At 32.9% G+C, this 14,897-nt stretch overlaps 2 protein-coding genes and 1 non-coding gene across 3 annotated transcripts; 1 reads left to right on the forward strand and 2 right to left on the reverse strand.

Moving 5' to 3' along the window:
• Positions 1–358: 358 nt before the first annotated feature.
• On the reverse strand, positions 359–1,320 carry LOC111371118 (uncharacterized protein At4g14342-like). Its single transcript, XM_022993027.1, has 3 exons — positions 1,161–1,320; positions 925–1,048; positions 359–463 (listed from the first exon to the last, which is right to left on the reverse strand). Exons 1-3 carry the CDS (start codon positions 1,250–1,252, stop codon positions 359–361), a joined length of 321 nt encoding a protein of 106 aa, XP_022848795.1. The 5' UTR covers positions 1,253–1,320.
• Positions 1,321–1,432: 112 nt separating this feature from the next.
• Positions 1,433–1,506, forward strand: TRNAT-AGU. Its single transcript has one exon. It is a non-coding gene; the product is annotated as a tRNA-Thr (tRNA).
• Positions 1,507–4,510: 3,004 nt separating this feature from the next.
• Positions 4,511–14,654, reverse strand: LOC111371594 (serine/threonine-protein kinase tricorner-like). Its single transcript, XM_022993660.1, has 14 exons — positions 14,418–14,654; positions 13,389–13,731; positions 9,770–9,944; positions 9,183–9,266; positions 8,847–9,088; positions 8,544–8,763; positions 7,914–7,993; positions 7,727–7,811; positions 7,144–7,275; positions 6,944–7,057; positions 6,814–6,861; positions 6,059–6,143; positions 5,108–5,164; positions 4,511–5,009 (listed from the first exon to the last, which is right to left on the reverse strand). The coding sequence occupies exons 2-14, from the start codon at positions 13,607–13,609 to the stop codon at positions 4,912–4,914; spliced, it is 1,641 nt and encodes a 546-aa protein (XP_022849428.1). The 5' UTR covers positions 13,610–13,731; positions 14,418–14,654; the 3' UTR covers positions 4,511–4,911.
• Between the last annotated feature and the right edge of the window lie 243 nt (positions 14,655–14,897).

A 14,897-nucleotide genomic window follows, 5' to 3' on the forward strand; every position in this document is an offset into this window, starting at 1 on the left:
CAATTAAAATAAAAACACGAAAGGAAATTCTGGCCTTGTGTTTTATTCATGTGAATATTAAATTGCCTTTGGTAAATTTAAATTTCAATCGCTGAATTCCAGGCAAAGAAATGTGAAACTAAGTAAAAAGGTTCAGTTTCCATCTGCGGTCGAACTAATGAAGTGAAAAACTTTAGCCAATCAAGTAAGAACTGCAAAATAAATAACCTCAGAAACTATTAAATGCAAACAAATCTCATAAATAAATACACTATAGTTCATAAAAATTTGCAGTTTTTCACACCATTCACATGACTACCTCATTAGCTAATTATATAATTTCTGTGTTTTCTTTTCGTATCATCAAAATCAGCATACTTTATAAAATTGCACCACACAATTGCATTATAGCATTTGAAGAAGCTGAAAGGAAACCACTGAATCCAATAATGTTATTTGGTCGAAACATGGGCACTAAGTAAATCTATGGAAACCAGACTATAGAACTAGTCAAAATACACAAGAACACAAATAAAACATGTACATGAAAATTTAGAACGCCTGAGGACGGAATAAGCCAAATTATATGAGCATAATTCATAAAATTGCCAAACCCCATTAACATGATTAGCATATATGTACAACCACTTTGGGTAGAACTCGGAAGGGTGTCCAAAGTGCTTATAGATTGTTACAAATTAGGAACGCATAAACACATGGGGGTGTTTGCTGGTAATTTTAAGCCCATTAAAATAAATTTTTGACCGTTATTTCAGCATTTCAGCGTCATTTTTGAATTTTCGTAGTTCTACTTTTATCTCTAATGATCAAAAAAATCAATTCTCAAAATCCATACCAAACACCCTCATACATAGATGGAATTACAAAAACCCTAGGACAAAATTAGCAAGAACATATGCAAAGAGTAATTAAGAATACAGATACCTGCATGAAATTGTAGCGTTCCCTCCCAATTGATTCATTTTCTGCTACAGCAAAGTATGCTAACATCGGATAATGCCCAATATACGAAGCGTAACTATCGCGTTGAATATTCACCGCCCATTCACTAAACATTGTTTAGCACCAAAAAAGTAATCATTAGAATATTAACGAAATATATTATGTATTAACTGATAAATTAATTAAAACCGAATTTCAGAATTTGCGAGGAAACTAACAATCGATTCAAATCGGCGTGGCCTGTACCGACATATTTAGCTTGTAAATGCTCAAGCTGCGAGTTGATGTTGAACCTGTCACTTGCCTGCATCCTCACAGAAAGAGCAAAGAAGATTAACTTCAGTTCAGTAATACAATTTGCAGAAAGTATTATGGTTTTCGTGATCCTTACCTGCATTTTGAACTCGAAAGCGATTGGGCAGAAGCGTGATAACGGGAATGGCATATGGATATTTAAGTATTAAGTGTAAAGTGAAAAAGATAAACGTCCGCTCTCGTAGCTCAGTTGGTTAGAGCACCCGTTTAGTAAGCGGGAGGTCTTGAGTTCGACTCTCAACGAGAGCATTTGAAACTAATTAAATTTTCTTTATTTTTCAAATAATTAATTTACTTGTTTGTGGCCAAGGAAAAATATAAAAATCAAAAAGACTAAAATATAGTTAAATTACATTTTAATTGCATTGAAGGTATGATGTTTACTCATTATTATATTTTTTTTATTTTTTTTCGTTGCAATCTTAATCTAAAATTAACATAAGTTGTCCTAGATGTCAATTTATGTTCAAATTTTCATTAAAATAGAGTAAAACTATTTATTTGACTCTCTCATTTTTAAGTAAGTAAAAAAAAAAAAAAATTAAGATTAAATATATATCTTTCGTTTTACGGCATCTAACAATAATTTTTGGACGAAAGTCTTGATTAAGAACGAGATTTGCAAGTTAATGAAACATTAGATATAAAAATATAATAAAAAGTTAAGGGTATAAAGAGATAATAAATAAAGGTTAAGAACATTTTATTGCGGATCCCACCGCCTTATATGAGAGGATTGTCAACAATGGTGTACAAAAATACAGTACAAATAACAAAATTCTAAAAGAAAAATCACATATAAATGAAGCCGGAAAAAATGAAAATAAAAATGAGTACTGGAAATCTTACAAAATATAATAAAAACATTTGAATGTTATCTCAATTCATCTTATATTACAGCTTATAAGGTAGAAATGTTTTCGTGGCTTTCCCTTGCGAGCTACCGATTTTCATTTTTTTTTTTTAATATTAAGGTGAAATCACAACAAATGAATATTCGATAAATTAGTAAATTTAATTAAATAATAAAATATTTTCAGGTTAGTGCACTAAATTAATCATCTTATTATAGGTATAAGATAATAATTGTATTTGAAATTCCAAAAAAAAAAAATTAAAATAAAATAAAAATTAATTAAATTAGTAAAAGTTTAGAATACAAAAGGAAAACTTATTTGACAATTTTTAATTTTTTACCGATGGAGATTTTTCTTTTTTATATACGTGTGTGTGTGGGGGGGGGGGGGGGGGGGGTTTTGGGGCACTTGGACCATATAATAGAAAATAGAAAAGAAATTTTAAAACATCTGTGTAACAAGCATTTATTTATTTAGAAAGAAAAGAGAAATATGCATCTGAAAAACATTAATGTAAGAAAACAATAGGTGTTGCCGTTGCTCGAAGTGTGGATTTATTATCCACTTAAAAGATTTCACCAACAAAAATCAAAATTTATAAAAAAAAAAAAAAAAAAAGTTTTGTTTTTTTTTGGAAAAAAAAAAAAAAAAAAAAAAAAAGAGAGAGAAGATTTCACAATATTGTACTATAATGTCTTGTCAAGTAGGCATTATGCGTGTTTTTGCTAGTGATTCCACTCAAATTTTAATGAAAAATTTGATCATTATACACAGTAAATAGACCCCACATTTGTGAAATTGACAAAAAAGGGGACAAAAACAGCAATTGTCTTTCACCTAGTATATGAAATCCAAAAAATGTCCTTGTAATGATGTGAAATTTAAAATATGTAGAGAAATCATGGTCTTTTCACTAAAATTTCTAATTGACTAGACGGTGCAGTAAAAATGTTGCAACATTGTGGGCCCCATTTTTTATTGATAACGGACGAATTTCTCATTATAATTTGAAAAGAATCACTTCCAAACACACGCTATATTTTTTTGTTTTGTTTTATTTATTTATTTATGCAATGCAATGCAATGCAATGCAATGCAATGCAATGCATATATCACACTTGGTATATACTTTCATTATGTAGAAAGTATTATTTAAGGTCTTGATTGCTTGAAGGACTACTTATGGAGAAATAGTTAGCAAAACACAACTATAACATGCATCATGGTCATTCATAGCATGCGTAGTACTCCACGAAAAATTTCTTCATTAATAGGCGATTCTGATTTTCTCTAGCACAATTTAAAAGGTGCTCAACATTCATCACTTCATGGTAGTAGCATAAGAGTTTGTTTGGTATAGCTATTGCAAATGAAATTTTAGAAGTAGAGCTTTTATTAATGCTATTGACTATTTGGTTGTGAAGTCAAGTTCGGTGAATATTAAATTGATTGTTTGGTAATATTACCATAAAATTATTTATTTATAAATTAATAACTCCCCAAAAGCAATAATTTTTTAATTCCAACAATATTACTTCATAAAAAGTTTTACTATATCTAAAAAGCGAGTGATGTTTTAGAAGTTTATTATAAGTTTTAAATACACTTTTCCATCGATCAGAGTTTACTTTTTAGTATTTTTGGCCATACATTCAAGTAGATAGAGAACCTAATATTAAGTCTGACCTTAAAATATGGCCTCGTAAAAACCTTCTTGATTGCTTCCCTTGTCGAAGAATATTTAGTTCCCTGTTTGTCTTCCATTCTCTTTCATTTCTTCTCCTTTCTTTTATTTTCAATCACACAATCTTTCATAAAATAATATATCATGGAAATCGAAATTTTTTTATTCTTTTTCAACTATACATTCTTTAAAAAAATACTATTCTAAACATTAAAATTCGAAAAAAAAATGGAGGCCAAACAGACACTTATTGAGAGTAGAAACAAAAAAAAGGGAGGAACTTTACAAGCTTCACAAACTACCAAGTTATCAATTAACCAACTCCTTTCTCTAAGGAGCTGAAAGTCATAAACTGAGCCCCTCTTTGATGACCACTATTGAGAAAAAAATAATGATATTTTAAATAGTGATTTTTCGAAGAATTTGTGATTAAAAAGTAGAGAAAAATTTTAATTTACGTGGAAAATATTTTATTATGTTAATGTGTGATTGAAAATGAATATGAGAATTAAATTTATATTTTAAAAGGGAGACAAACAAGGACATAATCAATTGCTTCATGCCTTTTTATTGGCACCAAAGAAATTGAATTTTAAACAAAGTACAAATTGAGTAGAAATATCAGACAGAATAAATTGAACCATGCTAGAAGTACAATGGAGTGTACAACTTGGTTGACAAGGGGGCCGGCTGTGGGATTGTACAAATAGAATAATTCAAATAAGTTTATTAAACAGGTAAATGAAGGAAATTGGCAGTCACACACCAGACTGTCAAAACTTTCTCAAACACAAATATCTGTGATGTTTAAAACTGCTTTTGCTTCAGTTAATCTATGCTCAAAACTTACATGAGCAATGAATTACAGTATCTACAGGTGACGGGGAGAAAGAATTAAACATCGACTATCAAGACAGAAAAACGATGAAATATATACACTGAGGCTATGATTTGCACAGGCTCAAACAAGCCACATATACTTGCAAAACCACTTTTGCAAGAATCCTTGCAAGTTAAGTACATGGAGATGAAAGCAGCCTAACGAAACCTATTCATTTCAGAAGCTGGACGATTTGCTACAGTTGTTGAATACTATCATCAGACTGGAGAAGTTTATGATTCACCCGGTTTAGGATCTTCCAATGTGGGGGGTAGCAGATTGAGAAAACTTCCTTGAGCAGATTGACCGGCAGTAGAATTCAGTTCATCATCTGTTACGTGTAAAACGATGGAATTCAATATTTATTTCATGTATATATTTAGGCTACATATAACAGGTATTCTATAAGAGAGGGAAAAAGAATCCTACTGAAAAGGGACTTCACAGTAGGTCTCCTTGGTTTGGTGCTTTTCTTCTTCAATTGGACTGGGAGTAAAAAGAAAAGCAAAAGAAAATAGTTTATTTATGACATAAACGGAATAAAAATAAAGGATTTTGCTACTTGTACATAAAAAAATATATACATAATGGATTACATAATATGATGTGGAGAAAAACGATTGGATGAAAAAGTTAATTGTTTTTTAAACTGACAAATGATAGAGTGCCATGAGGCATTATGTAATCCATTATGTAAATCATTATATACATGTAGCAAGATCCAAAAATAAATGTAATACATGTAAGCTTATTTGCAATAAACTTGGTACGGCTACAAGAATACTATACATAGCTACCCACTTTAATAATAGTTAAGTTTAGCTATATACCTTCTATTATGTTCATGCTTTCAGTGAATATGGTTTTTTATAGGTACAATCAAGAAATGTCTTGACAGACTAAAACATCGCTCTTAATTTATTTTTGAACACTCAGCAGCGTATACCTCATTTTCTACTTCACACATTTTAGTATGACCACGTAACCATTTTTAACATTTTCAGTTCTCCATCATCTCGTTATGGACATCACGACTGGTCTAATAACCATTCTATCGAACTTGCCTTTTAACTAGGGTAGATATATTTTAATTACACAAAATATATTTCATCCAACTAATTCTAGTTGTCTATCCTCTTCAAATTCTTTTTTCTTAACGATCAAACCTAAATGCCTAGAACAATCACTTTTTGGGACAACACAATCCTCTATTTTGACTCACTCACATCCTTGTTCCGACTATGAGAAAGATTGTTCTGCAAATTTATTTCAGCTAAAGAAACACAAACAATAAATTAAAATAATATCACGATCCATGAGATGTGAAATGTAAAATTATAAAGGTACAGAAGCTAATTTGTCAAAGTGGGAACAGAATACCAATTCCAGGAACTTCATGATCATTCACGATTTCAAAGTTCTTATAGGTGTAACCCATAAAGTTCACATCCTTGGAAGGGAGCATCTGCAGGCATAAAAGGATGCTAAATAAATAAAAACCGATGAAATCTTATAATGCTATAGCAGAAACCAATTAAACACTCACAGACAAGCTTCATTGATCACAATTGAAAGGAAAACCATGATCATGTGCTCTAACATTACAGGATCAACTAATTGGTAAAACTTTCCAGCCAAAGCCAAAAATCAGCAAATATAAATGGCTCAGGTGCAAGTCACATGTCAGAACAGAGCAGTCACGCTTCATTAATATCACTGATAATGGAGAATTTTTTTTATTTTTTATTTTTATTTTTTTTGTGCATCGGCACTTGGCAGCTTAACCACTCCTTTTGGAGCACTCTTCTGCTATATCATACACTTCAACGTAAGAGTGGTATCCTAATTCATACCAGGGGTGATTGTAGGGAGCTCCCTAGGCTACACCACCACCCCAAAAAAATTGTGGGAAATTTTTTGTATGCGGATTGCTTTTTTCATATATATTAGCCAGCCCACCTCAAACACAGCTTTCTAGCTCCGTCCCCCGATTCATACTATAACTAAATATCACCAAGATATACAACATAACAAGAAGTGCACTATCACATCCGAAACAGTTTTCCATATGGACAGGCACAATGCAGAATCCTAAATTCTAGCTTGAAATGTTAAATGCAGTTTCATGTACAAACCTTCCTCCAGGGACCCGATTTCGTTGCCATGGGGACTTGATTGCCAGACTGCAAAAACAAAAGAACATTAGTCAATAAAAATAACAAAGGGAATAATCTAGACCTGGGCATAATCATAAAGGGAGAAGACCTCTTCAAACTTTTCAAAGTTTTGAGTATCCAATTCATCGTTAACTTCTGGAATGAATGCAGCTTTCATTTGATACAACTTATTCCATTCAATGCCTTTGAACCACGGGTGAGCCTGGAAAGATAGTGCAACAGGCAGTTCAACTGTTAGCTTGACATTTGGAATCCTAAAAGATACCATTAAGACACTTCATAAAGCACCTTAATTTCGTCTGCGCCTCTTGTTCCAAGCCTCTGCTCTACATTACATAAGAGCTTGCAGATAAGATCTTTTGCTTCTGGTGATATCTTTGCCTCTTCTGGAAATTTTAAATGAGTTCTCCAGTTTACTATCTGCACCAAAATTAAAAGGCAAATTTCTAAATCAAGACAGGAATTGGATTGAGAGAATCAAGTTACACCACATACCAACAAGACTGTATCAATGAAGATCACAATAAAATGGAGGCTATTATTGCAAGCCTAAGAAAAATTAATTTATGATATGCATTCTTTACAGTATTTTTCATACTCACCATAATGAGCATGACTTAGAAAATATATTATTTGATTTAAACAGAATAAAATTCTTAAAGATTATTTACACTAACTTGCCCTGTTTCTATATAAGTTGCATGCTCAATTGATCTTATGTCTATGGCCAAAAATGGCAAGTAAACACTACGAATAATACAGATAAACATTGAAAGTTAAGATATACTGGTCTATTATAGTCAATTCAAAGTTACATGACAAGTACATCCCAAGACAATCACACTTGTGTAAAAGAGAACACCATTATTACCTTTCTACACGTAGACATAGGTTCATCGGAATAGAAAGGTGGATATCCCACGAGCATTTCATACATGATAGCCCCAAGAGACCACCTGTGACATATACAAATGGTCCAGACAGAAACAATTACATAAACAAATAGATCTTCATTTCCAAATGAAATATGAAAAGGAATGCATTAGGAAACTACATACCAATCGCATTCCATTCCATATCCTCTCTTCAGCAAAACTTCTGGAGCAATATAATCAGGTGTACCAACAGTCGAATAGGCCTACATCATCAGATATAGAAACAGACACAATATAATCACAATCAGAAATTGCACTCAACAACCCTCTTCCACAAGAAAGAAGACTTAACTTCCATCCTTGATAATTTTGTAGGCCAACTATTTACACCAGAATAGACTATCAGAGTCAAGGTTTCAAGTTATAGAGAACTAGGAAGGACATTATTAACTCAATAGTCTATCATGCAGACCAGTAGATATTTGATAATGGTTCTAATCGAATCCACATAAATTTCCATTGTTCTATGTGTAAAACTTGAAACATAACGTTTGGAACACTACAAAACACGCTTTAAGGAAACATACAATATAAAGATGGCCAGTTGATTAAGTTCCCTTGCTGATGCCAGCATAAAAAAAAATACAGGACAAATGAACAGAGAGGAAGAGACAAAACTTGCATCTCTATCTTTATTGGTAAATCAGTCTAGTTTACTCATTCTTGAACACAAAATTGGGGTTTCTAGTTGTGAGGTTGCGGACTGGGAAATTAGGAAAGTGAATGACAGTCATGTGGAGATAGGAAGCTTACAAGCATCCTTCTGTTCCTTTGCCAATGCAGCAGTTGCTCCTGCTGAGTGCGCTTCGGTTTTGCAGGGCGCCCATCACTTTGAAGTGCCCCACTATAGTTATTTCCAACTGAAAAATCCTTTTCTTGAATATTGCTGCAATCCAACGGTTTACATAATCCAAAATCTGACAATTTCATATGTCCATTTCTATCCAAAAGCAAGTTATCAGGCTTGATATCTCTGCAAAAATTTTCAGAGAAACAATTATACCACAATAACAAGTCAAGAGAGTGCCAGCAAACCAGTTGAGAATTAGTACCAACCTATGAATATAATTATGTTTGTGAATAGATTCAATAGCTAGGACAGTTTCTCCAACATAAAACCTGGCCTCATCTTCAGTTAATGTGTCTTTACGCATTAACAAAGTCATCATATCTCCACCAGGGAGGTATTCCATTATTAGATAAAGATACTCTTCATCTTGGAAAGAACAATAAAGTTTGACAATGCAGTTGCTGTCAACTTCAGCCAGTAGATTCCTTTCTGCTTTGACATGTTCAACCTAGAGAAAGAAGGGAAAAGAAATAAGCACAAATGCTCGATAAAAAAAACTCAATGTAATTGTTCATTTTATTGGCATGCCGAATTAATTCTACCTGACCCCTACGAAGCATTTCCGACTTCTTAAGCTTTTTCATGGCGTAAACTTTCCCAGTTGATTTCTCCCTACAAATTCTAACCTGCATCATGGCAAGCCATTCAAGTTAATGTATGCAAGCAAAAACTTCAGTAGTGACTGGAAATCAGCATCACCAAAATAATATTACTACAAATTTTCAATTGTTAAAGAGAAGAAAGCAAGTTGTAATTTACAAACCAAGTGAAGTACAACTAGAGACTAATCTTTGTAATACATCCTCAAGTCAAATTGTCTCCACCAGAAGGGTGTCATTTCACCTGACGAATGCTGAGTTTCACACTTTTTGATCATCTTCTGCCACATGCAGATATTTTAGGTTCCCATTGGGTTTTCCTTAGTTGACCCAATGGCTTCAAAAGAAGGCAGTTTAGTATGAAGAACTCCAGATACGAAGAATATTCGACATCCTTACTTTGTTGTATATGGAGAAATTCAATAATTTAAAGAAAGATCATGCACACCATTACAGAAAAGGAGGATTTGTAGACTTAAACAAGTTGGACAAGGAAATAAAGAGGGTGGAGAGAGAGAGAGAGAGATGACCTCTCCAAATGCACCCTTTCCTATTACTGTTAATGGCTCGAAATCATCAGCGCCCATTTTATGCCTTTGAAGGCGCATATATTCGGTTTCCTTTCTCTCCAAGTACTTCAATATGTTGTTTTGCTCTTCCTCAGAGACCTCAGAATCAGCCAGTTTTTTTTCAAGCATATTACGCCTGCAAGGAAACATGAGTTTTTATGATGAAATTCCCAGCACTTCAATTCAGAGAAATTCAGCAACCGTGTTCCAGTATGTAACAATGTAGTGAACAACATAAAGGGATTGAATGGGAAAATGAGGGGACCTTTTTTCCAATTTCTCCTATCAGGTTACTTCTAAGAGAAGGGGGTTGTTCCAAAAGAAAAAGGAAGGGGATTATAAAGAATGAAATCAATAGGGAAACCATTACAATTTGAAGGATCAGACACCAAGGACAAAGCAGAAACACACACAGTTGTCATTGACCACAAACCAAAATTATATTTTCATCTCATATATTTTTTAGGCTTTTCTACAAAGTAAACCACTAGGAAACCACTGCATTAATCATTTGAAAAAATGTTGTTCTGCATCCAAAAATGAAATAAAACCAGGGAATATCAGAATTTGATTTGACTGGAAACTGGAAAATCTGATTCAAAGAAAATACATCAATTCCATAACATATAGAAATGTTTTATTCTGGAAATTCAATCGCCAATCTAATATGGTCTATTCACATTAGCAGACTATCAGTTGATTTGAATACAACTGACCCTAGAAAATTACAGCTATTGAGCTTGAGTCTGATATAGAAACTAACCATAAACCAGCACAAGGAGGTAGATAGCCTCAAGTGATTAATTAGATAATTTTCCGGGATTCAAGAAAAACTTGATGCACAGTTTTTAATTCCCCAACTATTCCCCGCGCTCTCTCTCTCTCTTGTCCAATTCACTTTCTAACTCTTAAAATCAGCTCGTCAATTTTATACTGCTCCTCTTCTGCTGTCTTCTCTTCTCGAATTACAACATTTATCATCTACTCAACTAACCAAAATTTTTTTATGACACTCTCCACCACAAGATATGAAGATTCCATTAAAAGAAGGACTCTTCAAATGTCACTCAGAATTTATCTTGTGTGTTCGCACAGTTCTTCGTGAGAAGTTGGAGGGCGGTGGATCAGAAGTTAAATCAATATTCGACAGCCTAACTCTATGATGGTGGGAGATTAATGGCATAATAAATAATCTGAACTACAAAATTAGCATTCATAAAGTCAGAGCATTTTATGATGCTATCATTGGTGATAACAAGAATTTATAGTTCAGATGGATTTAGGTGTTGAGGGATGCAGCATGAGATACAAGCAACAACGACAACAGTCGCATGGAACTGTGAATGTAAAGACATCAAATACTTACTTGCAAGATGTATAGAAGAAGTAATAGATTACATTACTTTATCAAGTGGAATTCTTTTGAAAAAATGTGATAAATAAGTAGTTTTCCATGTTTAGTGGTGTGATAACTTCCAACGAAACTGTTGAGACATTTTCAATATTAATAACCACAATTTGAATCTAAAAAGTTTTATTTAAATCCTAAATGTACAACAATAATTGTCACAAAAAGTAACTAATCAGGTGATCACTTTTAGGAACATCGAATAGCAAATGCATCAATTTTCTACATGTGAATGATCTGTGACATTCATTGAGCAGATCTTGAAGAATGAATGGTCAGACAAACACTACCCTTTTCTAGAATTACAAACACCACCGGTACAGATACTCGAGCTTATCTGACATTAATGATGCTAAAGGGACAAAAGCAGAGGCGAAGGGAGGACTACTAAGTCACATGCCCCCACTGGCCATCCTAATTCATAATCAATAATTCCCTAATTCCCCACCACCGCCCCCAAGATCTAAACCCCACCCGTCCCTATAATGGAGTTACATTGTGTTTTGAATTGTATTTATTGACAGTTTGGATTATATTTTTTTCCCAATTCTGTTTTCGAGATGGTATAAATGGGAGTGCCAAAAAATTTATGTTTTCAATATATATATACAAGGCTGATGATTGTTGATCGATTATTGTGTTTAATTCTTTGATTTCTACTATTGTACATGGATCCTAAATTTATTTCTAGAGATATTTATTCGTAATCTTACTTGTTAATTGTTAAAATGGGTGTGTGACCAACTTTGTCAATTCAATAGTAATTTTTCGAGATGGGACACGTAGTCCTAAGAGATGGAAGAGGTTGATCTCGTATGTTCTTAGGTTCTTAATAATAGTTTGTGATTATTAGTTTAGTAAGAGGAAATGGAAGTGTTTTGACAAAAATATAGAGCTTTTAGGAAAATATAATTGTTGAACCACTTAGTCTTAAAGTTTAAGCTGTAAAATAAGATCACATGATTATTTAAAAATCGTCTCCAACAAGCCCCCTCCCGTATAGGTGGGTTCATTTTTCCCTCATCCAAGCTTTACCAGGGTACAATCTTTAGTAAATGGGTGGGCAGCAAGTCAATAGTTCTTCACTTTGAACACATCAAGGCTATTCAATTAGAATCTCATATATTCTTCAATTTTTTTGTAACTGCCAATTTTGCTTACATAAAGCTTTTAAGTGAAATTATTGTTTAGATAGGTCAATATGCTTACCATAAGTTTAGTTGTCATGAAACCATTTTTATGTATGTAAAATGTTACATTGTGTTTTATCCATGCTAATCCAACATTAGATCTTGAAATGTCAGTAGGGACAGGAAGCAGTCAAGAAGCACATGGAAGTTTGACAAAATTTTAATGCTTCAGGGCATTAAAAGTATGAATGTTAGGTTAAAACAAGACCATGTAATATGACGGAAAAATGAAGCACGTGGAAGTTCAACAAAATATTCAATGCTTCAAGACATTAAAAGCTATAATGTACTGACATGGACACTTGTATCCGACATGACATGTGTTAGACACGTCGATATGTGATTTTTAACAAAATTGACATGAGGCTTCGCCATTAAAATTCTTCACTCTGTTTGAACCCATTCTCTAAAAACTCATTTTTCCAAACTTATTTTCAACCATACATTCTTCCAATAAAATAATTTTCCACGTAAACCTAAAACTTTTTACTACTTTCTAACAACACATTATCCAAAAAATCACTATTCCAAAACTCACTCTTTTTTTTGCCCCTCGAAAAAAGGGGCTCAAGCACACTATTAGTTTTATACTTACTATTAATTTTACTTGTCAAGATTATTTAGATAATAGTACCTTTTTATTATTTAATAACAACGTTGAGTTACAAATATAATATTTATGATAAAAAAAAGAAAATAATCATGATAGAGTCTGAGGTTGGTATTCGACATGTGTCAGATATAGACACGCCAACCTAGTTGAAGTATCTGTGCAACGCGGATTAAAAGTATGAACATTCGGGATGATAAAACAAATACCATGTAATATGATATAAAACAAGAAGCACGTGGAAGTATGAACAAAAGATTCAGCAAGCAACCCCAATCAATAAGTAGATAGAGGACAGATAAAGCATACTAACTCACCATGGAAAACATATCAAAATGCACATCAGGATAACATGGAGGAAAAGGGTCTTACCGCTCCCTCCGTTCCTGCAGGCTCCTCATCTGCTCCTTGTAATGCTTTTCTATGTACTGCTTAGCAGCCTCAGCCTTCTGCTTAGTCGCAGAAGAAGGTATGTCCTCATTTGAAGGTGTTTTTGACCCTTCTTTCCCACTAGGAGTGGATTCCTTGTTACTTGAGGGTTTAGGTTTCTCTTTCAGATGTAATTTACCAAACCAACGCCTAGCAGTGTCCATCTAGCTTACCCTTTCCCAGTCAAAACAATGTTTCAGATGCTACAAATCTAATGTGTAAATATTCCACTTTCTTCGATGGTGAGCTTCAATGCATTAGAATGAAATGCTCTGAATTTCAGGCCCTGAATTAAGAAGAAAACACCATGTGATCAATCAAAAAGGGGCAGAATCTGTTTTATCAATCAGCAGACTTTTCTACTAGGTAATTAAAAAACAATTTGACTTCAATACTTCTATAGTTATTCTGATTCTTGATATCAATTTTCAATTGCTCGTTCCAATAATCCTCTATCCATTCCTAATCAAAAATTAAATTTCTATATACCTAATTAATTCTATGGCTAGTAAATCAAACTTCTCTTCTAACCACCCAGTACTAAAAACGCAAAATGACAAATAAATCCGACATTTAAGTTGGTTTAAAACTCAGAAAGAGTACAAGTCAAAGAACTAGAAAAAAAAATATCGATTAAGCTTGCCATTTGAAAGAGAAATACAAAAATAAGAAAAAAGTGCACAACTAAATTCGCAAATCCCTTGCACATCAATAAATGATCAGCAATCAAACCAAATGTGATTAACAATCTCCCTTTAAATGAAATCTCTAAACGCCCCCAAAGACAAAAACAAGTCGAACTTTTCAAGCAAATCACATAAATTTGCCCTCTAGAACAATACAGCTATTAAAAAAAAAAAAAATTCCAATTCTACACTGCAAAATTCAACACATCAAACGATCCACAGAAAACTCTCTTCTTAAAATCCTAAACTCAAAAGTGAAAATAATAGCAATAAAGCTGAATTTTACCTGTAAACACAATACAGCAAACCAGAAAACTGAACCAAACCTAACCAATCCAGAAAGTATAGAGAGAGTGATGAAGCGTAATTATTCAGCCAATTCTGTGCTATATAGAGTGAGAGAGATTGTGTATTCCGGAGAGAGAGAATAGCACAGTGAATTTTTACACCCAAAATTTCTAGAGAGAGAAATGTTCGTCGAAGAAGGAGAAGAAGACCGTGATGGTTCCTTTATGCTATGGTGACATACAAAGCGCGTAATAATAGAGGATAAATTAATCTTCCCATCTTTATTTCAACATCAGCACATCACTAATTAATTTTTTTAAGTTATTTGGATTTTGAAACCAAAAGACAATCTCAAATAAAGGAAATTCTTTTGTATAATACAATAAAGCTTCACGTACCAAAAAAAAAAAAAAAAAAAAAAAAATTTTATAATTTAATAATAAAAAAAAAGAATAAACAGAATATGTATCGACGTTAA

The sequence above is a fragment of the Olea europaea genome, chromosome 22 (assembly GCF_002742605.1).
Source record: "Olea europaea var. sylvestris chromosome 22, O_europaea_v1, whole genome shotgun sequence".
In the NCBI taxonomy this organism is placed as follows: domain Eukaryota; kingdom Viridiplantae; phylum Streptophyta; class Magnoliopsida; order Lamiales; family Oleaceae; genus Olea; species Olea europaea.